Genomic DNA, 27,558 nt, shown 5'->3' with positions numbered 1-27,558 from the left:
ATTCGTTCAATACGGGAATGTTCAATTGCTCACGCCACCGCCGGCTGTGACATCTGTAACAAAAGATTATGATAACTTGTTATCGTGGTTCAATCAAATGTTTTTTCAGTAAACATTGGTACCATCCAACTTATGATAGGTATATATTTATAGCTGCTCAATCATAAAAATACGCTGATATGAATTGTGTGACAGATACGGTTTAGCTATGGTCCAGTCTCTAGTGGAAATATGCCTCATAGCAAGTGAATTTCTTTTAAACATTTTAAATATTATTTATCTATTATACGCTTTTAATTTTGATGTTTTGTGCTGTGTGTTAATATATATTTATGTTGCACAAAATCAGAAGTGAATACCTAATGTTGAATCATCTTAAAGATATACTTAAAGATAATTAAAACATAGATTGTACTCCTCAAACGGTGACACTTTTGTTCTACAACTTTTAAAAATTATGAAGTATTTAGACTCCCTATTTTTCATACAAAATAAATATTATCTTCAATGGACGCCATCGCCACGTCATATCATTGTGATTGACGTTGCTTGTCACGCCTTAAACATAACAAAATTCGCAATACATTGCGTCTTAGAATAAACTTTTTACTTTTTTTAAACTATTCTTAAAAGTCGCTGAACAAATGTTGGTCAGTATGAGGAGTACAGCCTACAGTTTAATTTTTTGCTCATGTTGTAACATGGCCACACCCGGTATAAGCTATATTAGGCATAAGAAATATAAGATTTCATAGTTAAAGTGCTTATTATAAATTGCCTAAAACTAAATCGCATTGTTTTTTCAATCAACCACATGATGATCAGATCAGATGAGATGTTTCTCATCCACATGGAATCCAGTCATCGAATATCGTTAGTGTTGTGACTATTATGTGTCGACAGAGTTACATCTCTAGCACACCCCGGACACTGGCGATCAAATGTATGAAACAAACACGTTCCTACGCACACAGTCTAAGCTCGTGTAGGTGAACGCGTACCATGCTTGTGTGAGTGAGATAAGACGTGCCAGGGTTCCCGCCATTTTGTTGTCAAGTTCGATGACCTCAATGACTCAAAACTCATTGCGCGAATTAGGAAGAAATAAGAATCGTATGATGCTGTAAGGTGGGTATCTAAGCTCGATTTATACAATAGTTTCCTATTTTGAATCAGTATAAACGTATAAAAGTAACAAAATTTTTTCAGGCCACCAAAATATTACGTAAGTTGAAAACATTATTTTTTGTTCATATAGATATTGTGTTGTTTTCAGTGTGATCTGATAGGTTTTGTAAATATTTGTTTAATATTTGAATATTTTACGTGGCCTCCGCTCTGCGCACCGCGTCGTCGCGTCCTTGCCAGCCGGTAACTGTGAGGTAACCGAGAGCACCCTGGGCGGCACTTTCAACGGGAGGCAGGGAGTGTCCATACTGTACGTTAGTACTCTTTATTATACTGTGTCTCTAGTGCGCAAAACGTTCAAGCTGATACACAAGATCAAGTGCGGGTAGTTCAAAAGACTCGTGCGGCTAGATGTTGATGTCAACTTAAGCCATTCTTCTCCGAGACCAAAGAGAATATAATCACTACGTTTTAAGAGTCGGCACTCTCAAACAAGCCTCGAACCGAATTATGAACGTACATTGTGCCAACCAAAGAATATAATACTCACTAGGAGAAGAACGGTAACTCCATACAAAAAAATGTCCCTAACCGTTTATGCGTTTATACTAGTGGCGCCGTCGTTCTGTACCAATGGAACTAAAGTTGACAACCGGTTTAGCCTGGCGGGTATTGGTAGGTATAGGTAGTAATTCTGTTGATAAACATATTTGTTATCTTCATATCACGAAATATATGAAAGATGCAAATATTACCCCTTGTTTGTGCTATTATCAATTGATTTAAATAAAAGGCATATTTATGTTTATAACATTGTATTATTTTATTTATTAAAAAAATGTTTTACATATAGAAATATACACTGAAAATTAAACCCTGACAACTTAATAAAAAAATAGACATTAATAAAGCGCATTCACAAAGTTTTCAGTATAATACAAATAACTTTAGGCATGCCTACCTTTACACACACAGATACACTACACTTTACACACGGCATTTTACACAGATTTCCAACTTGTATTCATACATTTCTTCACGGTTAATTAATACTAGGGATGTACCGACTAGTCGCCGACTAGTCGGGAAAGCAGACTATCCGGCCACATTTGTAGTCGGCGATTAGTCGGCGACTAGTCGGCAAAAATGGCCGATTAGTCGGCACTTTATTAGTGAAAGAAAAACAGAAAAAAATAAATCAACGGTTATTATTTATATGTTTTATGTTTATTTTACTAAAATACCTATTCAGGGTGCAAACGAAAACTTTTGTTCATATAATTGACCGTTTGATCGTTATCGTATGTTGGTGGGCTGGTGTTTTCCTCTACAGGTCAATCTCAACTGATTCTCGTGTAATTTCATGTGCAAGTTCGATATATTTTTTTTATTATTATTCAGTTTTTGTTTTTTTTTTTAATGGTGGAGCCATGAGGAACTTTTAATGTTATTGCAAAATTTAAGGAACTTAGACAGGGCACGTTTTACGTAAAGACGCTGACCACAGGGGATAGGTTCTCAACTGGCGACTACGTACGGGAAATAGAGCCTTAGAAATACCTCCTACAAGCTGTACTGACGGTCTGCACAGGATCGCAAAATAAAATAACTAAAGACAAAAATTGAACGAGGATTCTTGTGATAGGTCTTTGAACCTGTAGAGAATACCGTTTAGCCAAGCTAATATGACGAATAGCGCAACCAAAGGAGCAAAACTATTGTTTTTCACCTGAACTTATACGAAACTAATGATCTGGCCGACTAGCCGACTAGTCGGCCGACTAATCGGCCATTCGAGCGCCGATTAGTCGGCTAGTCGGCCAAATCAATAGTCGGTACAACACTAATTAATACGCTTTCCAGATGCGTTATGACGCGGTTCCTTCTGAACCCACTAAAGCTATGAATTTCACTCAAATATGTATCTTCAACAGCCGTTGCTCCGCATTTAGCACATTTTCTATGTGCATTGCTGTAATCCATGTAGGTACAGACTTACAGAGTCTTAAGTGGTAGTACCGCTACGCTGTACTTATTATTTAAAGATTTAATAATAAAATTTTCGTTATGAACTTTAACCACAGCAGTTGGACAGAGTCATTGACAAATATATATTTTTTATTATGGTGGGTAGACGTACCTACCCTCCATATATTTTATGAACATTGATAAAGACAGTTGGCAGCAAATATTCATTATAAAACTTAATCGCGTGTAGTTAAGTTTTAAGTGTTTTAAGTCCCGTTTTATGACTAATAATGTAAAAAATTCGTGAAAATTTAAATCTTAGTTGGGAGCAATGTTGCTGTAGAAAAATGTTTTTATTTTGATTACTGGCAACTTTTTCTAGGAGGCCAAAGCACACATAGAAGCTTCAGGCGCATACATGCGCAATTATTTGGGACATAACTTTCTTAGGAAGTGAACAGGCCTTGGTGCCAACACACCAAATACAGGCTTAAATAACTCGCATCGAGGCCATAATTGTTAAAAAAAAACACACCAAATCCATATCAATACTACCAACACAAAAAAACAACGCTAGCGCTCGACACTTCCAGTACCTACTGTTTATCGATATCGATAAATGTGCGATACGTGCTGTTGCATTTACTGTACTACTGTAACAGTACATTTTGAGAAGCACGTGGATTAATACAATAAAAAAAAAACATTATATAAACAATTTTATTTTACATGATAAAAATAACATAGTTTATTATTCAAGTAGGCATATTACAATATACTGAATTCGCGCGCATTCTTTTTTAATCTGGTCCCTTTTTTTGAAGGCACTGGATGGAGAATGATTTCCACCAATGAACTTGTTTCCATTCAGCTTTTGAATAGGTAAATAAATACGCCAAATCCTCATTTCCTGTTAGCTTTGCCCATAATCGACATCTGAAATAAAGAGATTATCGATAAATTGGTCGTACATTATTCGTGTCTTAGGTTACTTAGTTCTTTACTTAAAAAGACTTCATTCACAAAATATTTTCGTTTTAATCATGGATTGTACACGCCAAAAACTAATTCGAACTAATTAAATTAGTAACTGTTAACGACTCAAAGTAAAAAATGAAAATATTGCATACAAACATCAGTTTACCGACCTGTTCAGATCAAGTGGAAATCTGGCCAAAAATACGTCCGTAGTTAGTCTTCTTACACGCCCACCACAAACTTCACATTTCCTTAATGATTTGGCCCCCATTTAAATAACAGCTAAAGTTATTTTACCAAAATTACAATAAAAAATAACCACGTATTTCCACGTTCACAATTTAAAATGACCTTATTGACGTTTTACTACCGATCATACCAACCTAAAGAAAAGTACTAAGTATAATACGTCTATGTTAAAATCAAGTATGGTATGTGCTACCAAAATGCAACAGCAGTCATTTTAATTCGATAAGATTATTTCTATGCGTCAATGTTGGTAACAAGTACGTTCCTAATTTATCATAGTATGGGGTGTCGATGGGCTGTCCGAGACTACGGGGACAACGCCGTCCTCTAAACGATTTTAACGCTTACAATTTATGTGTAAAAATCGTGAAGGTTTAACAACAACACAGGTGTTTACGACGAGTGATTCATCCCAGAGGTACGAGTTACGGCTTGCTTACTATTATATTCTCTATGCTCTATTTGTTATTTATAATTAATGAAATTTGCATGTTGAATAGCCTCGTTGAAACCTCTAAAGAAAATTATTTTATATACCTGTTGATCTTCATACTAATTTACAAAGCCGGATTTCATTCTTTACGAGTTTTTGAATTATGCACTTATGGCCTTTTCCCTAGAAACTTTCACTAAAAATGAGGTTTAATACAAAATGAACCGAAGTCATGTTTAAGGTGGATGTCTAGGGCTGTCCTGCCGACTAACCACCAAAAGATGGCGTGACTGTGCACAATTTTCGAATTATCACTATCGTTTCCAAAACTCAAACATTTTTAAGACGTGTTGATATCATGCGTCGACAACAAAAAAAAACCGGTCAAGTGCGAGTCGAACTCGCGTCCCAAGGGTTCCGTACTGCACACATTTTCGAACGAGCGAGCAAAGCGAAGTTCATAAGTACATTCAACTGGTCATTCAATTTTTCCTCACACGGCTGGCTATCTTTAATTTTGTTCTAAGTTCGCAAATTGATGGCATCTCACTCTGTCACTCTAATTACGGTTTCATTGGAGTAAAAGAGAAATCCTCGCAATTTGCGAACTTCGGTGTTCGCGGTAGACCCTCTGATATACGGCAGTTCAGCCTTCTCATTTAGCTACTCGTACTTAAACCAATTATTTGTTCTGTTTGAGCACTAACCTCCTAAAGCTCATCCTTCGACCTTGCGTGGAGGTGCACCTCTCTTGGATGTTTCAGGCCTTCGGCCCAACGCAGAGCTCGACCTTCGACCTTCGCACTAGCTGTCCACACCTGTTTCGTGAAACGTGGTGTGGACGTGGTGTATTATACAGAGATTTACACGTAAATAAATTGCGGTTGTGGCCCTGATAGAGCTTATCCGCAATTCTTATTCTTAAATCCGGCTCACGCTTAATTGCAGAAGTATTATACGTTTTTCCAGTAATCTATAGGTATCTGGCCCAATCGCTTAACAAAAGATAGAACAAAATCGACGATCTCCTTTGCAGGAAGCATGCACATGTCGGAGGCTCGGGGCCTTCGACCTTCGCATTCAGACACTTGTACTAATTCATAATTTAATTCATAACTAATTTATTGCATCCATGGTTGTTACAATGGTGTTACATAATTACATAATTGGTGTTACATAACTATAATTGTTCTGGGTTTGAACACTAACCTCCCGCAACTCGGCCTTCGGCCGTGCGTTTCAAAAAGCTACTGGGGGATGCTTCGGGCCTTCGGCCCTACGCGTAGCTCGGCCTTCGGCCTTCGCAAAAGCTGTCCTCGCCGACTTTCACGTAAACCATTACGGCTGTGTCCCTAAAACAGCCCAACCGCGTTTTTTTTCTTAAGTCCGACTCACGCTTGACTCTAGATTTCTAATAGGTTTTCGTGTCATCTAGACGTAAAGAACTATTATGTGTATTTTTTTTTAAATTTTAGATCATTTTTTGCGTATTTTCTTAAATAACTATTGGCTACAAATATAATGACCACCAAAAAATACTTTGGTACCCTAAATAAAAAAATCATGCTTACCAAAAAAAATTACTGAACACCAAAAAAATAAGACCTAAAAATACAAAAGTACCACCATTTTAATTACGACTGCACTTCAAATTGTATTCAAATACCAAATATATTGAATGATCACCAAAAATCATTAATGATCACCAAATCTTGAAGACCAAATTAATGCGATATTTTCACCTAAATAAACCACTATGATTACCAAAAAATGTATACATATTACCAAATAAAGTAAACTGATGCCAAAATTACCAGCCCCTCCCGCTCAACGCCCGCTCCCGCCTCGTACCCCGCACCGCATACCTACCTTACCTAATCTACTTTTCTAGTAGCATTTCGTTATGCTACTAGAAAAGTAAGTCAAACTGCAATCAGTTAAGTGGGTTAGGTTACCACTGCGACCCTTACAGAAACGAAATGGTACTAGAAAAGAAGGTCAGGTTAGGTTTGAACTGCGACCTTTACAGAAACGAAATGCTACTATAAAAGTGGGTTAGGTTAGGTTAGAACTGCGATCCTCACAGAATCGAAATGCTACTAAAAAAGTGGGCTAGGTTAAGTTTCAACTGCTACCCATACAGATACGAAATGCTACTAGAAAAGTGGGTTAGGTTAGGTCTGAACTGCGACCCATACAGAAACGAAATGCCAATAGAAAAGTGGGTTAGGTTTGCTATCCTATTAAAGCAAATGACTCCAAAATAATCATTCTTCTAGAAACGAAATGCTACTAGAAAAGTGGGTTAGGTTAGGTTTGAACTGCGCCCTATACAGAACCAAACTGCTATCAGAAAAGTGGGTTAGGTTAGGTTTGAACTGCGACCCTTACAGAAACCAAATGCTACTAGAAAAATGGGTTAGGTTAGGTTTGAACTGCGACCCTTACAGAAAATAAATGCTACTAGAAAAGTGGGTTAGGTTAGGTTTGAACTGCGACCCTTACAGAAAAGAAATGCTACTCCAAAAGTGGGATAGGTTAGGTTTGAAATGCGACCCTTACAGAAAAGAAATGCTACTAGAAAAGTGGGTTAGGTTAGGTTTGAACTGCGACCCTTGCAGAAAAGAAATGCTACTAGAAAAGTGGGTTAGGTTAGGTTTGAACTGTGACCCTTACAGAAAAGAAATGCTACTAGAAAAGTGGGTTAGGTGAGGTTTGAACTGCGACCCTTACAGAAAAAAAATGCTACTAGAAAAGTGGGCTAGGTTAGGTTTGAACTGCGACCCACACAGAAACGAAATGCTACTAGAAAAGTGGGTTACGTTAGGTTTGAACTGCGAACCTTGCAGAAAAGAAATGCTACTAGAAAAGTGGGTTAGGTTAGGTTTGAACTGCGACCCTTGCAGAAAAGAAATGCTACTAGAAAAGTGTATTAGGTTAGGTTAGGTTTGAACTGCGACCCTTACAGAAACGAAATGCTACTAGAAAAGTGGGTTAGGTTAGGTTAGAACTGCGACTGTAACAGAAATAAAATGCTACTAGAAAAAGGTGACGAAGTGGATTAATTAATTTAATAGGATAACGATAATTATATTAAATATTTGCACATTTTTAATTAAAATGTGGTTAAAATTTTGGTGGTCATTTACTATTTTTGGGTTTACAATGATTATTTTGGAGTCATTTGCTTTAATATGATATCAAGATTTAAAAATTTGGTTATAATTTTACATTAAAATGGAGTTCTAATTTTGGTGGTCATTTACTATTTTTGGGTTTACAATGATTATTTTGGTGTCATTTTCTTTAATAGGATAGCAAGATGTAAAGATTTGGTTATCATTTCACATTAAAATGGGGTTTGAAATTTGGTAATCATTTAGTATTTTTGGGTTAATAATGATTAGTTTGGTGTCATTTCCTTTAAAAGGATAGGAAAGTGTAATAAAATTGGAAATCATTTCACATTAAAATGGTGTTATAATTTTGGTGATCATTCATTATTTTAGGGTGGTAAAATAGATTTTTTTGGTATTAAATTTTACTAAATCTGGTGATCAGTTAAATAGCAGCCTTAGAAAAAGATGACGAAGTGGATTAATTAATTTAATAGGATAACGATATATTAAATATTTGCACATTTTTAATTAAAATGTGGTTACAATTTTGGTGGTCATTTACTATTTTTGGGTTTACAATGATTATTTTGGAGTCATTTGCTTTAATAGGATAGCAAGATTTAAAAATTTGGTTAGAATTTTACATTAAAATGGAGTTCTAATTTTGGTGGTCATTTACTATTTTTGGGTTTACAATGATTATTTTGGTGTCATTTTATTTAATAGGATAGCAAGATGTAAAAATTTGGTTATCATTTCACATTAAAATGGGGTTTGAAATTTGGTAATCATTTACAATTTTTGGGTTAATAATGATTAGTTTGGTGTCATTTCCTTTAATAGGATAGTAAAATGTAATAAAATTGGTAATCATTTCACATTAAAATGGTGTTATAAATTTGGTGATCGTTTATTATTTTAGGGTGGTAAAGTAGATTTTTTTGGTATTAAATTTTATTAAATCTGGTGATCAGTTAAATAGCAGCCATAACTATTTCATATAAAATTATAAAAAAATATATATTTGAGATCCTCAAAATAAGCCCTTTCATTTAATATAAACACGATATAGTTTGCAAAACTTTGTTTTTTAATTTTCTCATATTCCCCCTAAAAGAGCCCCCTATCATGGTCTAATAAAACATGGTCTTCTATTCCCAGAGTGACACGGGCCTACGTCACAATAACATTGCCACTTTATTTCAACATAACATGTTACATGGGTACATTATACCTATGGTTAATAGGTTAAAATATTTCTTTATAATATAATAATTTTCATTTATATGTATTTTATCTTAAATTTTACAATAACACGTCATTTTTAATTATTCGTGAGCAATATCTTCCGATTCACGAAAGAAATTTCACACGTTCGGGTAATTCTGTTTACAATACTGGCAACACAGGATAGCGCTGTCACATTTGACAATTCGGATCTAGATAACTTCATGCCCTGACCGTCATCCTTGTCGAACTCGTGTTAATTGTTATTTCCTTCTCGCTCAGTGTCAGCAGTCGCAGTGTTTTCCAAACTTTTTACGTCGTAAGCTTGGTAATTAATGTGTAACTGTGAATTAGTTTTTCAAACGTTTGTATTGTATAGATAAATAAAGTTTAATTTAATACATTAGATTTGTTTTATTTTACTATGTTTCTACATGAATAACTTAAAATTAATGCCGTTAAAATAATTTTCACCGTTGGTTAAAATTCTCCCACATTTTAAAGTTTGAGAACCTGTAAACAGCATGATGACGCAGGCCCGTGTCAGTTAGGTCATTCGCGAATCTCGGAATAGAGTACCAGGCGGAGTATATTATTATACCATGCCCCCTATGCTTAAAATTCATTTGTTTTTATTACACTTCAGACTTCCATATGTGTACCAAATTTCAACTTAATTGGTCCAGTAGTTTTGGAGCAAATAGGATGTGACAGACGGACAGACGGATAGACAGACGCACGAGTGATCCTATAAGGGTTCCGTTTTTTCCTTTTGAGTTACGGAACCCTAAAAATGACGTCTAAATACGAATAAAAACACGCACACTTACGTACTTAAAGTCACCTTAAAGTCAGTGTCAAATGTCAGCAGATTCGTATTGTTACAGTAAAGTAACCTAGAGGGCGCAGCGGATGAAATGTATATTGTTGAAAAAAAAAAAAGATTGGAAATTAATTTAAATTCTTGTTTGAGCAACGATGACTTGAGACTTTGACAAGGCACTTAGAACCAACTGATATTTTCAGACACTAATTGTCATGGGCCCGTGGCACCCGTAGTCTCTGTTTTGAAAAAAAATGCAGATAGTAGCTAAGTTACAGGGTTCAAATCCCGACGATGCCATTTTTTTTTATTTTATATTCCTTACATTCTCTTTTGAATTATTTTAAGAGTATGTTATTCTTCGAAATTAAACTTTCGTGAGTTAATTGGCGCCAGGTTTCGGGCCCGTCGAGGGTCCTTCCTCAGGTACGGTAGTACTATTCGTTATTCTGTGCCTCAGGCTCAGGTGCTCGCGCATTATTATTATCAATTGAGTGAGAGATAGGGTGGTTCAAAAAACTTTTTTTTTATTTTCCTACGGGGCACCCCCTTATTTTGTTACACTTATTATGTTGATAAAATACACCAAGTTTCGTAATTTTATCTCAACTACAAGGGGGTGCTCAACCACTTTGAAAAATTTGTATGTTTGTATGAAACCCAAAAAAAGTTTTTTTTTTGCTTTGAGTCATACTTTTCAAATTATTAACAAAAAAATAAAAACAAGGAATCATAGAATTTATTATAATTAACTTTGCCTCTCTATTATCTTTTTAAATATTGATCCCTGCGAAAAAAAAGGACCTTTAATATCAAATATCTCACTTCCGGTCAAGAATTCGATCAAGCAACTGGCAAATTCGGATTCAGCGGGGTCTAATTAGGTTCAAAAACCCGGTTGCTAAAAAGTAATTATTATGATTTGCCAGTCGCATCAAGAAGGAGAGCGATTTTGAATTTTTATGTCTAGTCTATTCGTCAAGTTTGTACTCTTGCTTGAATTTATGTTTTATTTTATTAGTTTTTAATGAATTACAGTCGACGATGTCCTTAACCTTTCAAGTGGCATACGTCATTTTTCAGTTGACGGAATTTCGAATTTATTTTAATTAATCAAATTTCAAATTTAAATGACGTAAATTGTCCAGGAGCCGGTTCCTGCCACTTCAAGTCTGTGTCAAAGTTTACGCATTTTCAATTCGTGAGTTTCTACTTCGAAAGCCTAGGTGTCGGGTGTACGGAAAAACATTACCAAACAAATACTTATCAGGAAGTCGCACTCTCACTAAACAGGCTGTTAAGCATTTTCATGTATGGTCAGCTTCAAACGAGTCTTGATATTCTGAAAAGTGTATTACCCATTAGCCACTCTCCATTAGCCTCCTATATTTAGCTGAAAATAAACAATCCATGGCACTGATGTGTGATTGTTTGTGGTTTTTGCTTGGCTGGTCGCGGTTTGCTGTCTATGTTTACCCCTACTACAGATCTTTAATATTATACACAGCTGTCTGTGTATACGAAAGTAACAGATCTGAAGATGATAATAAAAATCTATGACAGTAATCGTAAATCACGACGCGCAGTTTATATTGAAAAATGGAAAGCGTCAGAGAGGCGGCTCGTCGCTAGGCCGCCTGCGTAAACATTCCGTCAAACGTCTAAGATATCACTCAGTAACTACTACTGTATAAACTGAGTATAAAGGAATGTTATCAACTGTCTTCACCAACTATAATTGAAATACTCTCGCGATTTGCCCAACAAAAGGATTTAGCGGAAGCTTTCACTAGAACTTTTATAAAAATAATTTATACACACATGAAATATCCCACCTCACAAAATATGCGTTGTAACTTGCAAGGCGAGGCCATAGGCAAGGACTTTCCGTGAGTTAACAATATGAAAATGTTTAGCATACTTACTTTGAAGCTTGTCATGTGTTTCAAACAAAAACTTCTTTTATGGCCCAGGCAAATTAATTTCACCACACCAACAATTACAAATCGAATTCAAATGAACGATTAAATATATCGATTACTCTCCTAGCCAACATGAGGAAACAACTCAAAATCTGCATCGCATTACTTTGCCACTTTTGTTCATAAAATGCAACTTTCTCATCAGTCTTTGAAGTATAAAGAGAGCCTTTACGAGCTGGTATGGTGAAAAAACACTTATAATACATACATATTAACATTACTTGTAAGTGAATTCAATAGAACTTAGTTTGTTAAATAGTCAGTTTCAAGTTGCAATGACTAAAAAACTAACAATGTAATTAAATCTTTCAAGTCGATTTACTTTTCCTACAATACCTACCTGCACTACACGTACCTACCACCCGCATCAATTTGAATTTTTAACTATGCAATTATATTTATTTAATACAGATGACAAAAAGGATCCCACTTATGATTCGTCTGAAAGAGTCTGGGGTCGGCATTGATACGATGTGTATAATTTAAGTGTATTTACAGATCATAACCGTGGTGCGGTTAAAATTACTCAAACTATTTTGTTGATAGGTACCTATTGTTATGTTGGTCCAGTCGGTCGGTTTGTAAAGAATCAGTTTGCTGGTATATGTTGGTACTTGGTCCTATGAAATCGACCAAAGACGCCTAGAGTCTAAAACAAATTGCCCAATATCGCATAGAGAGTATCTCAACGAATACATAATATATATAGTACTCACACATGATGGTGCCTGATTTTACGAGCGCTATTGTCTGATTTTATTACAGCATGAATGAGATTATCCCTGCTTACGATGTTCGTGGTTTTACTATATTATTTTGGCGCTGTAATGCAAACATAACGTCAAAATGGTGCCGCTTGCAGTAATACAGATCACATGGCCATTAATAGAGAATCATAAATATCATAATTGGTGAACAATATTTGATACAAAATATTTAGGTGGTTAGAAATATTTTTTATTGAAGTTATATTTGCATTACAGCGCCAAATTTTATTTCAGCGCCAAGAAAAAAAGTTGTAAATAAATTTTGTACATAATCCAACTTTTTTAACAATGGTCATTAAATCACAGAATCCCTAATACAAAGAAAATACATTTATTAGTTACTACATCCGAAATAATAACATCCTGTATCTCGGAAGACGACAAAATTCAACTTGAATGCTTGAAATATTTTTTTTCTTTTTCTGTCAATTACTAACGGTTCATTGAAGTCAATTGTATTGTGTCTAACTTAATAGTTCAATAATATAAATAAATTTGGAAATGTACAGAAGTTTTTAAATTTCAGCAAACATCACACACACTATTATGTTATCACTAGGATCGAGAAAATTATTCAAAAATAAATAAAGTTTAAAACCTTCATGGAAATCTACACGAAAATCTGCGATCAACACGATAATAACTTAATAAAATTACCTTAATTAGTAGTCCAACCATTTAAGAACGAATATGAAAAATACTTGAGTCGAGATGTATATTTTTTGAGCAGTAAAAGTTAGACGCAACAGGCGGTCGTCGTAGGGCGGGCACTGCGCGCTTTCGCGGCAAGACGTAAACTGAGTCTGACTCATCCAGAGACCAGTTTTTCACTCAGCTCGGTTCTAAGCAGAGTTGCGCGTCTACACAGTATAAGCTGTGTAATCGCTTACCGAACCCAAGTGAGTTTGAACCAGCAAGACATCATTTTCATTTTGGCTTAAGTTTCAGTAGGTCGGTCATCTTTTCACAATTAAGTCCACTGCTCATGAGACTCTTTGAAAATATGGAGAAAAACGCTTTACAATAGTGACGTCTCAAGCCAAAACTATATTTTGATAACACTTCCTAAAAATGAATAGGAAAGACACTAAAGATCCAAATGATCATATAAAAAGTGTCACAGGTAGAATGGGCCATGTGCTTTCCATATTGGTTCTATTGTATATTAAAATTTATACGCGTTGTCAAGTAAAAAATATCACCTAACTAAAAATTATGTCTTACCTCATAAATCCAAATTTTTGATATTCTTAAAAATCAAAGTGTTCCTCATAAATGCCCTCTTCGATTACGCATGGTTGTTAAGAGTTCGAGGTCAGGACCACTGGTTTTAGGGCTTAGCAAGCAGTAGGAATAATATATATAGAATACCAGGAGTTGTTCAGACTCCTACTAAGTTTATCGCTTCGGGCAAACCACTATAAGCACGTGTATATACACGTACGTGTGCAGTCTGATTAGGTACGATCGCAGTTGTGTAAGGTACCTAAGGAAATAAGTAAAATATACGTTGACGTGCACTCAAAGTCAGCTCACATAATTTCTACCACTTTGTAAACACATATGTTTACACTTTCTCACCATATACCATTGTAAAAAGGCGAAAAATTAAATGAAGTGTAAATAAGACCTAGCTCGCTATATTTATAGAGCACCAACCTGCTAATTTGTTTACATTTGTTTAGGACTTGTAAACATTGAAGTTTTTCGTTATACAACGCTACACATCGACTTCGCACATTGTCGTAATTATTTACGAGTTTAAATAATAGTTTGCGGACCTAACTCAGTATAGACATTATTTATATTATTTAAAATAAACCCCTTATAAACCGCAAACAATTTGAATGAATAATGAATGACATAAATTGACAACTGACTTTTAGCTTTTTTTTTAAGCATAGACAATTAGTGATACAACAAGGAAATATCCGTCAACAATTTTTGTCTAGCCAGACCATATCGACACCTTTGGGTTCAATTGGCGTTCAATTTTATGGTTTTTGCTATGCTGACAACACTGGTCACGTGATTATAGTGCGACACTAAAGGTCATGATACTTGAATCCCTTTTGTTCCGGATTTTTACCACGGCTTACTAAACGGACCCTGGTGGTGGTGTCGGCTCGTCAACTCAGTCCTCTGATTTAGTGCAGGCACTAGTTTTCTTTTTAAAACACACTCTTGTTTTTATGTCTCAGATACTAAAAAGTGACAGTGCGATTGACAAAACTGCTAAAACTAGTTAAGAATCTGCCCAATACAACTGTAATTTTAGTACCAAACAAGATAGAGTCTCATTTATGTACTGCCTAATCTGTGCAGTCCAACAGTTATTTTAATACAAAACCGGGTAGATCGGGTAGAAATTGGGCAATAGAACTGTAATTTTACTATCTGGGATATATTTCACCCATTGTAAACTTGATTTGTAATGTATGTGTACATTATTAATAATAAATATGAATATTAATAAAAATAGTGCATATATAAGTAGGTAGGCCTTATTGGGATATGTTCGGTTCAGCCGGTTCTCTTATCGCACGATATTTTACTTCGCCGAAAAGTCATTGCTAAATATGAAATATAATTTCGTAACTAACAGAACCTAGTAAACGAACTTACAAATAAAGAAATATTTTATAAGAAAAAGTTTTATTCTTAGTAATCGAAGTCTGAATTATAATATTCAATGTCACTTATGTTTGAGCTAGCTTCAGAACAACCAAGGACACTCATAGAACTATCTTCATCTGAACTGGATGTGCTTGAATCCGGCACGTAGATTACGAATTCTTGCATATCACCTACTTAGCGGTCTTTTATCGTAGGTAGGTAGGTAGGAATACACAATTCTGAAAAAAAAATACATACAAATATGCATAAAATGGCAAGTATCAAGACTATTTGTCAGTTATTTTAAAGATCATGAATGACCTGCATATTTATGAAAATTAATTTATTTTGAATGAATATACTTACCGATTATGTACTGGAGACAAGTTACTTAGGGGGCTTATTAAATAGGTAACTATTTAATATTAAATACAACATTAATACCCGTGAATAGCGGAAACACGTTCCGCGACTTTTTGTAAGTCGATAGTCGGCTTTTAACCGTTTTCTTCCCGCTGACAAAACCGAACAATGTTAAATATAATTTTCCTTGTGGTTTTATGTACGGTTTTATCGTGTTTTGAAAATATTTTATACGTAAAACTTGCGGTTTTTGTTAGTAAAAATATACAATGACAGAAGTTTGTTTACTTTTTACAAGACATGTGTCAAAGGTTTGATTGCCATATAAAATTTAAAATGTTAGTTCCCGTTTCTGCCACGACTCTTCTCTTTCCGCACAGACTAAGTAGAAAAGTCTGCGGTTTTTCGGCCAGCCCTGGCCAGCCATTATATTATCAAAAACAAATATGTAACCTTTTCACATGCTTGACACTGCTTACTGACAGCCGGTAACAACACTGTAAATTTATGACATTTTAGTGAACATTCAAAAAATAACTGATTTGGCTTAAATAAAAAGACAAACATTGCGCAAGTTTTTCACAGCAGTTATATTATTCGAAGTGATAATTAACTACACACGATGTCGGCTTCATTGGATTCATCTTTGGACCCTATGGAGGAAATCCGCTTCCGAAAGAAACATGGACAAATCTGGGCAGAGATACAGAAAGATACGCATTTTAGTTTTGATGAATTAGAACGTATGTAACAAGCACAGAGTTGAAAGGTAGGCTCGCTAAGGCTGTCTTCACATTGGACGCGAATTTGCACGTCCCTCCGGTGTGCGAGTGAGACATCGATATGTACGCGCTTAACGATGTCATGCTCATGCACCGGAGGGACGAATTCGCATCAGTGTGATAACCGCGTAAGAGAAAACTGTGATTTCCCAACACGTCGATTTTGTCGTGTTTATGCACGACTCGCACTCATTCGCAAGCTTGCCCGAATTTCACCTCCCCATAGCTGGATTATAATGAAACTTGCAAATACAATGGCATGAGATATATCTATGCCTGTAATTAGTTTATAAAGCTCCAGCCAAAGACATAATGTAACTCCGTATAAGATGAATAAAGTCTAAGAAAAAAACGTGCCTCGGAAATCAAGAAAAACTCATTCTCGGATAGATGGCGCACACACCTTTGGCCTATGGTCGGCTAGATGGCGTTGACGACACCGTTTCATATTTAACAATTTTAACCCATAGGTATCAGTGAAAGAACATGGGTCGAAATGATATAAAAATAAAAAAATCATTTATCCATATATATAATTTTTTTCGATAGTTTTATACGTTTTCATTTTGAGTTTTAGTCGTAGCTACATAATTTACCATGACAGTAGTGAGAGTCAGGATGGCGGGTGTACCTAGATAAAAATAAACAAAAAGCATACCATATTTTAGTACCTAATTTGTACTATTTGGTACCTCCTTTAAAAAAATTAGTACCTCACGGTATTAAAAGTTATCACCAAAAAACATTACACCCGCCATTCTGACAGTCATAATGGCGGGTGTATTTTATTACGCAGTGATCCCGCGATTATTGATAAATTCTATAAAAGACAAATTTTAGTACCTTTTTAGTACTTTCATATTCATTTATAAATTGAGCCACATTATTTGTGGTTTCCGAGTTTTACTCATTTTACACTTTACATTGCTATTACAATTTTACAGGCGCTTCGATTTTTCACCGTATCGATTTCGTTTTTAAGAAAAAACGCTACGCTACAACTATTGTTATTACGCCAGGATTTAGTACCTTTTACGTTTAATTTGTTACCCTTTCACGTTTAATCTGTTAAGTTCAATTAACTATGAAAATTACCTCTTACAAATGGCCAGGCGCGATGTCAAAGAATTCTTCCTATGAAAAAATTCCGCGTACCGTGTACCTATACCTACTCTTAAGTATATCGTGATTACTGATTAATCAAATAAAACCCGCAAATTATGTCTGTTTGTCGGTATATTAGTGTGATGAATATACTTCTTTGTGGGATCCCGTTGATTTTGCTAGGAAGACATACGATTGAAATACATATCTTTTAGAAATACAAGCAATTATTTCATTTAACTATTACATGATGTTTTTCTATCGTCTTGGTACAGTTTTTCTTCTGACAAGGTCGCTGTGTCTGAGTATGAATATGGCACGGAAAGCGACCCCACAGGGAATATTACGCAAAACTCTGCGTAGAGGGCGTCACTAGCACCAACACAGGGCCTACCGCGAAACACGAAAATCAAAAGTTCGGTTTCTGCCTCTCTATCACTCTTGCATATTCGATCGATAGAGAGGCAGATAACGAAGTTTCGATTTTTGCGTTTCGCGGTTAAGCCACTTGTACACAAACCGCCTTGAGTATCAATGTCTAACCTAGTTCGGACTGCATAGTCGAGTGGCGAGTTGCGAGTATTACGTGTCTGAACACCAACAATTTAGTCGAGTAGATTAGTCAGTAAATTAGTCGAATGGATCCATTTTGTTCTATTTTTTCTGGCGAGTGAGCCTCCACGTGGCCTCACTCCACCACTCTTACTAGTCTTCTTGACTAAATTTTTGGTGTTCAGACACGTTTAGTAACAAAAATACTCACTGTATGTATGTTGGTTTTTCGGGGATACTTAGGGGAGGGGGGGGGGGATTTAAGGTCAATGAGGGCATTTCCGTCATAGTTTAAGTTCACTTTGGCCGGTCATAACTATGATGATATTAACTTTTTAATAAACCTTATCACTGTAATAGATTAAGCATTTATTTAACCTATGAGATATAGACGACCAGTCTGGCCTAGTGGGTAGTGACCCTGCCTGCGAAGCCGATGGTCCTGGGTTCGAATCCCAGTAAGGGCATTTATTTGTGTGATGAACACTAATATTTGTTCCTGAGTCATGGGTGTTTTCTATGTATATAAGTATGTATATCGTCGCCTAGCACCCATAGTACAAGCTTTGCTTAGTTTGGGGCTAGGTTGATCTGTGTAAGATGACCCCAATATTAATTATTTATATATTTTATTTATTTATATAAAGGTACTCATATTAAACTCCTAGTACTGCTGGTTATTTAAATATGATTTTTTTAAAGACATGTCAGTTGACGGATTTTCCCTAGGGTTTGGGGCATTTCTGTCAACCAACGATTTTTCTTGTATCGTGACGTATTACAAACATGTAGGTACGTCAAGTGAACATAAATACCACTATACCCTTAATCGAAACTAAACCTTAGTGAACTCAATTTAAGGTTAAATTTAGATTTTATTCCCAAATATATTCTTGGGGCAAATCCGTCCTATTTTTAAATTAAACCTTTAAAAAAAGTTTAAAAATAATATCTACTTTTTAATTTTAAATAATACAGCACAGATATCTTAGATTGATGTACGAAAGCTACCACGAATTTATATGAGAAATTTGACAATTCAGTAAAAAATCTCGCATCACTGCATGAGTATGATATGAGTTATACTTACCTAAGTGAGTCAAATCAAAAAAGGTTGGTTATAGGGAAATTCCGGCACATGACGATTTTTCCCGTTTCGTAATTGACGGATTTGTCCGCTCGATAGTTTTGTAAACACAAATTTTAACTACCCATGGTTTCTCACCAAGAGATTATAATGTAAAATGGATAAAAAGACCGATAAACATGCATATCGAACAATAATAAACATACTAAGGGCTGATTTAGACTGCGCGCGAACTTGCATGCATTTTAGTTACATTGCGGAATTTGCGGACTGTTGGTTACGTCCAATTCAACCGACCGATCAAAAACCGCAGTGTAATGAAACTCGCATGCGAGTTCTCGCATCTTCTAAAATTCTAAATAAGCCATTATTAAGGCCTAACTTACATCGTCTCATCCCAACTTCACAAAACAGAGCAGCACACTTAGCTCGATATCAAGTTCGGAGCGCACCTGAACTTTAATAGCGTTATTTTTTTTCATTTACTGGCGACTGAGCGCTGTTTCTGACTACTGTTGTGATCTGTTTTTGACTACTGGTATTAAATGTGCTCTCTGCTTTAGCGATCGAGTCAGCAAGTGCATACTGTTGTTAGAATAGTCGCAAATGTTGTTGGACGGATTTACTCCTCTGACGGATTTGGCCACATTGACCTTAATAGTTTTGTTTTTCACATTTTTCCTTCAAATATAAATTTATTTTTCAGTGTGAAAAAGAAATGTTTTGTAATGTTCAATTCGAGCGCTTTCAAATGATATCCTACTCGACCTAGTAACTATAGACTTGTAAATTTTGCCCCCTCGTTATATTTGGCATTTTCCATAATTATTAAAAATTCATAAACAAATAATCATTCCAAATTTCAAATCGATAGCTTCCGTAGTTCTCGGTATATTTAGCGATGTGACATACGGACGGACAGACGGACAGAGTCGCACCATGAGGGTTCCTTTTGTACTTTTTTGGTACGGAACCCTAAAAAGGACATCAACGGGACGAGAAGTCATATACCGACAAACAGACATAATTTGCGGGTTTTATTTCATTAATCACCATATACTTAAAAGTAGGTATTAGGTACACAATTACAAGCAAAATGAAGAGCAGAATTTTTTCATACGAAGAATTCTATGACATCGCGCCTGGCCATTTGTAAGAGGTAATTTTCATAGTTAATTGAACTTAACAGATTAAACGTGAAAGGGTAACAAATTAAACGTAAAAGGTACTAAATCCTGGCGTAATAACAATAGTTGTAGCGTAGCGTTTTTTCTTAAAAACGAAATCGATACGGTAAAAAATTAAAGCGCCTGCAAAATTGTAATAGCAATGTAAAGTGTAAAATGAGTAAAACTCGGAAACCACAAATAAAATGGCTCAATTTATAATTGAATATGAAAGTACTAAAAAGGTACTAAAATTTGGCTTTTATAGAATTTATCAATAATCGCGGGATCATTGCGTAATAAAATACACCCGCCATTCTGACTGTCAGAATGGCGGGTGTAATGTTTTTTGGTAATAACTTTTAATACCGTGAGGTACTAATTTGTTTAAAGGAGGTACCAAATAGTACAAATTAGGTACTAAAATATGGTATGCTTTTTGTTTATTTTTATTTAGGTACACCCGCGATCCTGACTCTCACTGACAGTAACTCTCTACTTCAAATCCTCTTTGGCTGTAGTTTTTTAACTATGGTATCTAAAGCTACATAAACTAATGACAGGTATAAATATACCTTACCCTATTGTAAATACAAATTTTCAAAGCAAACTAGCTAATCGTTTTAGAATGAGAGCGTAACTGTGCGTTTAAAAAAAAAGGTACATTTAATTCATGTCTTCAAAATATTGACTTCTCGGGCTCATTTTACTCAGAATCAGTTGTACATTCACGCCTCATACATGAAAAAATGTGTCCCAAGATTTCCTTTCCAGATCGTCACATTTTTGTATGATTTTTTTTTTATTTGTATGAACGTGACGCACTGGAAAAATATTTTTTCATACTAAATTTTGGGACACATTTTTTTATGTATGAGGCGTGAATGTACAAATGATTCCGAGTAAAATCAGCCCAAGAAGTCAATATTTTGAAGACATGAATGATATGTACATTTTTTTTGGAAAACGCTCAACTACGTTTGTATGGAGAACCGAGTTAGCTGCTGACTCTTAAACCCGATCAGTGAGTGTGAAATCGGCTCGTCGTGAAGTCAGTCTTTTATCATAGCAAATCTACCTCTTACTCTGTGGTAACAAGTACCTACTTCTTTGTGGCTACGCTATGACGCGGTCTATGTTACTATTGCGTAAATATAAGCGTGTGTATATAAGGCCAAATTCGATAAAAGAAAGAAAGCAAAACACTGATTTAAACTTTTTTAACGATCTTGTACTCATAATTACGATGCGATTTTGTACTAACGAACTGTACTCTTTATGAAGGTCATTTACCTTTAAGGTTGTCCAAAGTTCTTAGTAAAGGTGTTTCTAGTACCTAACCTATTGTTTAATATAATATTGCCCAAAAATCTTTGTTCAAATGGTGAGTCTTGACATAAAACTAGTGGGTGTCGTCACATTGTAGCAAGCTTTTAAATTAATGCCTCTATTAGATTAGATAAGCTGACTCTTTGTTACAATCTGTCACCTACTGATGTCCCTTCGTAATATTTAACATAAAATGTTTTGTTGCAGAAATAATGGTGATATTTTTCAAGATACAAAAGCGGGATGAGAAACCTGCCGGATCTGATTTGATTTCACGGTTAGTGCTTATGGCAACGTAGAATTATTTACATATTTTAAATTATATTATTTACTGGAGATGATCGGTAGCGTAAAGTAATAGTGCATTGTGCAACGTGGGAGGTAAGTGAAATTTTGGAGACGAGGGTTTTTATGCCCGTCAGCCGCAGGCTGGAGGGAATTAAAGACCCGAGTTTGCAATATTCTTACCCCCGGAGTTACACACAATGTTTTTCATCACATTTGCGAAGAAAAACTAATTTTTAAGCGAAATAATTCATAAATGCGGTGACATTTCAAACATTCGTCCGCCATATTATAATTCTTTGACAGGTAAGAATCAAAGGCAGTGAAGGCACAGATCCGGCATTAAGCCACGATTGAAAATTGTGTAAAAATAATTCAAACACTATTAAATCACTGGAATGATATATTTTTAAGCATAAAATATTTAGTTACAAATACGTCAGTATTTTAAAACTAATACTCATTTATACCTACTTGATTCGTATGAATTAGTGACATAATTTAAAAAAAGCTACTACTCCCTAGGGAGTTATAGTTTTTTTTCACAATCCATAAATCCCGCGGGAACAATATAAGCCTTTGTCCTTAATAATCAAATAAAAAATGAAATATTAAATTGTGCATTTTAGAAGCAATTTTCGTATGTTTAGCTTTTGTGCAAAAATTGTAAAAAAAAATTGAAATGCGTTTTAGACCTATGTTAGTGATTTGTTTGGGTCTCTATTGTTTCCCAAATAGTTTTAAGTCATAATGTATTGTTTGTCCGAATTTTTGTTAACTAGTCATAATTGGTTTTTCTCAGAAACGCGAAACATTTCAGGATTGCCATAAAACAAACCTAACCTAACTTAACCTATCTATAGAATACCCTTACGAAAATCCTGAAAAGTTAACGGTTTCAGTTTTATGACTAACGATAATATGACAAACAGTACCTACATTATGACTTAAAACTTTATGGGAAACAAAGGGACCCCGATTTGTTTATATCGAGCGAAAGTCAAGAAGTCAGGTTGCCTATCGATGAAGTTACTAGTATTGTAATCTAAAAAAGTGCTACGATTTTTCGAAATTTTTGCTGGCTGACCTCAATGTTAATAATATTGTTTGCTTAATATTATGTATTTTAAATCTTAGAGGTATGGGCACAGAATAAATAATAGTACTAGGTACAGAAGACTCACTCTCTAACAAAACGCGTCTGTCATTACGATCAGCACAGATATGGCCGTTAGGTGGCGACAGCGCCACGCGCGGCTTATGGCAAACCCCAAAATTGGGGCCGAACGGATGTACTTTTAGCGGTGTACTTTCGTTTGGGCCAAATACCTTTCGCCAAATTTCACGTCCCAACAAACTTATCGCGATAGTTTCATTTCCCAAAGGAACCTAAGCTGTAGCAAAGTTACACTTCGCATATAATTTATTTGGTCAAATTATCATTTGGCATGATTTTACTTTGTCAAATGTTATTAGGACAAAAACTTATTTAGCAAACGTTTTTTATTGGCTAATATTATATTCCAAAAAGATGTTTGGTCAAATTGCCACTCGCTAATTTGGCAAATAGGCACCCGGTTCGGACCCGGACCCGACGGACCTAGACTCGGACCCGGAGCTGGCCCTGGACCTGGATCCGGGCTCTTATCTGGACCTGGACCTTCACTTGGACCTGGACCCGGACCTTGACCCGGAAAACCTCACTATGATACCTAAACCATAAAATGTACTGTATACAGTATAATGATGTCAAACTTAATAGCCCGTTCAAACCGTGTACGGGACACCGCACTGCGCGCGCCGTTAGGTGGGTTAGGTTAGGTTTGAACTGCGATCCTCACAGAACTGAACAAAAATAGGTTAGGTTAGGTTTGAACTGCGAGCCTTACAGAAACAAAATGCTACTAGAAAAGTGGGTGGTTTTACCTCCTTTTCTATATAGTGCACCAACTATGTAGGTACAATAATCTTTCACCGGCCCCCATAGAAGTGGGTTTTTTTTCTTAGACATTATAATGTTTATGGTTCAACAAATCACATCCGTTTGCGGAAAACATAACCAAAATGTTAAAAAAACCAAGGTCGGGATTAAGTATTTCAAATGAAAGCAAAAATAAAAATACTGCAAGCCCTCTATTGGTATGTTAATGCCAATGTTGTATGCCATGCAATATTTTGGGACATGTAAGTTATGCTTAACGATATATTTGATTAAATAATACTTGGTAAAATGAAACTTGTCCAAGTAATTATTTGCTAAACAATAACTTGCCAAAAAAGACTATTGCTAACAAAAAAATTGCGATAAGTTATTTTGCCAAACGTTTTTTTGGGAAATGATAATTTGGGAAACATAGTTTGGGATGTGATACTTTGGGAAACGTTTTTGGCCCATTCGTTAGTAAACCACTTTTAGCTACCTGTAGCAAAGCAACGAAATCGCGGAGTGAGCCACGCCTGGTATGGGTGGCTTAACGTTACTAGGGAAAATCGTGTCTTTGTTACGAGTACGTCAAGGTTTCGTGTAAGTAAGTTTGCATACAAAATCTGACTTACTTTATAACAACTACATTCTTCCTTTATTGAAGTATAACAAAATGCTATTTTGTCTTTCAAATAAACGTCAAATATGTTATTTTGCGGTAAGCAATACACAATCTTTGGGGTTTACAATATATTCACTATTAAACTAAGCTGGTAGGAAAGCAAAGGGAGTTTTTTTTAACAACAGCAAAATTAGCTTTTTGCAAAAAATCATACTCTTAGTCCAAAATAAATAATTGTGACGCAATACAGCAAAGCAAAGAATTATCCCTCGTGTATTGTCAAATAGTAATTACTGGGTTTCTTAAGATGGCTCATCACTCCTCCCAGGAATTCCTCCCGAAGATGTTAAAAATTACATATAAAACAGAATAGACAAATGAGCTCTTGTTTACAGTGGTCACTTCCGTGACGTGCTGCATACCGGGCTGGGCATGACGGACGCATATATGATGGAGCGCGTCATGGTAGCGCTGGACCGAGGCACGTCGCCCTACGTCACGATGGCCACTTTCGCCAAGGCCATGTCGCTCTATTTGCGAGGAAACCTGGAGGAGCGTATCACATACGCATTCACGGTAATTACTTATCTATATAGTTCTTTACATATACAGGGTGGAAAAATAAGTCGGGCCCTAGAGGGAAACTACCTTAAATCCTTAAGTTGGCTCATTTTACTTAAAGGAGACATTCCTTTATTTTTAAAAAGAAATAAAACTGCATTCAGAAATTTTTCTTTTTTTCTTCAATTTTGCTTGTCTAAAAATATTCTTGAGTACTAAATATTCGATTTTATGGATATTTTGTACGACAGACGAGTGTAAGACCTAATGTTTCTTGGAGAAATGTTATCATTAACATTAACTGCATCGACTCGTAGAAAAAAATAACGAGTGTTTATTTTATGGAAGTTTTACTCGGTTCGATTCCCGGTCGAGACGAGCGAATTTAAAAAAATCTTGGAATGCACCTTTGTTTCTTTTTAAAAATAAAGGAATGTCTCTTTTAAGTAAAATGAGCCAACTTGAGGATTTATGGTAGTTTCCCTCCAGGGCCCGACATATCTTTCCACACTGTATATACACTTGGATGCAAAGAAAACAAAAAGGTAACGTGACCGTGACATATTACATATATATTTTATGAAAGGTAGGCTTTTTCTTAAGGATATATATATACTTATACTTATATAGATAAATACATACTTCTCTTCTCTCTATGTATCTAACATAGAGAACATCCATAACTCAGGAACACACAAATAAATGCCCTTACCAGGATTCGGACCCGGTACCTCCTGCTTCGTAGGCAGGCTTCACAACCGACTATGTTAGGAGGCCGTTAAATTGTATCATAATTCTAGGTAGGTATGTTATTAGATTGTGTGCACAACACGCTTAGCTTGTTTTTTAAGAATATAATAATTATGCACTTTTGGTTCACGGCAGTGCTACGACTTGTTGAGTGAAGGTCACTTACGAAGAGAAACAATGTACCAACTGATGAAGAAAAGCCTGGCAAAAGCATCCCGAGACGACGACGTCGAAGAAGCAGTTAAGGTAGGTTTTTTATATCCAATATTACCACGAACTAAAAGCAAGTTTGGGTTATATTTATAACTAAACTAGTTATATCTATAACATCTATAACTAATAAAAGGTGAGTGTTATAATACTTATAATCATTAATAGTATTAATACCACTTATAGTAAACTCGAAGAAAACAGCGGTCATCGTTTAATCGCTGGTGTCCTCATTTCTTAATAAAAAAATACATAACAAAAGTATATTCTAGTTATGGCCAATAACACCATAACATGCAATTGGTCATAAATATAAAAGCAGCGAATCTATATACATATATAAAATTGAAAAACCAGAACGGGATAAAAAACGAGGGAAGAAGCGAGATGGCGCCTTACAAATTTCTAAGAAAGTTTTTACACGTTTCTCGAATACGACGCACGTATGATAAGAAAAAACTGTTTAAATCTATTATCTTAATATGGGAATAGAACTAGAGCATAAAGACTATCGCTTTCGCTGCGTATTTAAATTACATAAACTAAAAGAAATTTTCATAACAATCTTCATTTTACGACGATCTGCCATTTCTCGGCAACTCTCGGTTGGATTCGTTTCGGTGGTGCTACAGACTAGACCAAATTATTCGTAAGTTGAAGTAACCTAAATTATGTTTGTCATGTTGGTATACAGTTATTTCGGCGTTTTTTTTACACGAAGTAAAATAAAAAGTGCTGTCAACCTCAACCTTAGCTATGCCCATACGAGTGACTTATGCCATGTATGACTTATCAATCAAAATAATATTATAATATTAATATATTATTAATATTTTTTTATTTTGTTGTTTTAAATTTCTTTTTGAGTTATATTATACAGATTGACTTTCACGGGTTCGGCAAACATTGCCATTCGTCCGGGGAACGGGCTGCCGAGATGGGCCAAAAATACAAAGTTAATAGGTATGAATGAAGCCCATCAATTCAAGGGATTATACTTTAATGACTTTAGAGATATAATCAATTCGGGAACTGTTTTCTCGCGTAATACTATACGACTCGACCAGGAAGGATTTTTCTTCTTGCTGAACAGTCACCATCGGATATATCGGAGCGGCTGAGGTATTCACAAATATCTGATTAATATGAATTATATTGTAGGTAGTTAGGATCGTGCCGTGAAGTTGCTCAAGACCTGCTCAACCTCGGTCATGGCGACTGGCGAGAGCTATCGCAAGACCGCTAGAAACATGGCGTGATCTGGTGTCGGAGGTAAAGACTCACTCTGGGTCGTTGCGTCACCGTAGCCGTAGTAAGTAGTGTTAATAACCAGAAAGGGAAATGGGGACTACCTACGTTTGTATGCAAATGCGATTTATGGACGGTGGTCGTCCATATTCGTCTGAAGTCGGCAATTAATCTAATGAACGTTTTTGCAACTAGGCTTATAAATATAAATAATATTTTTATGTTGAAATAAGTTTTAAATAAATACCTACACGCAGATGAAAAAATACAATCTTGGCGTTTATC

General features: G+C 35.5%; 2 protein-coding genes across 2 annotated transcripts in view; both read left to right on the top strand.

Moving 5' to 3' along the window:
• Nucleotides 1–27,558, top strand: part of LOC134803930 (SCY1-like protein 2) — a 383,486-nt gene that overhangs the window by 120,611 nt on the left and 235,317 nt on the right. The gene's annotated exons all lie outside the window — the stretch shown is intronic.
• Nucleotides 16,204–27,558, top strand: part of LOC134803978 (calaxin-like) — a 95,639-nt gene continuing 84,284 nt past the window's right edge. The window contains exons 1-4 of the mRNA XM_063776836.1: nucleotides 16,204–16,396; nucleotides 21,881–21,950; nucleotides 24,900–25,080; nucleotides 25,951–26,061. Coding sequence (XP_063632906.1) covers nucleotides 16,276–16,396; nucleotides 21,881–21,950; nucleotides 24,900–25,080; nucleotides 25,951–26,061 — 483 coding nt within the window. The 5' untranslated portion in view covers nucleotides 16,204–16,275. The remainder of the gene's footprint in view (nucleotides 16,397–21,880; nucleotides 21,951–24,899; nucleotides 25,081–25,950; nucleotides 26,062–27,558) is intronic.

This window comes from Cydia splendana, chromosome Z (assembly GCF_910591565.1).
Source record: "Cydia splendana chromosome Z, ilCydSple1.2, whole genome shotgun sequence".
NCBI lineage: Eukaryota > Metazoa > Arthropoda > Insecta > Lepidoptera > Tortricidae > Cydia > Cydia splendana.
The sequence above is the reverse complement of the archived record's forward strand: the minus strand, read 5'-3'. Positions and strand labels throughout refer to the sequence as shown.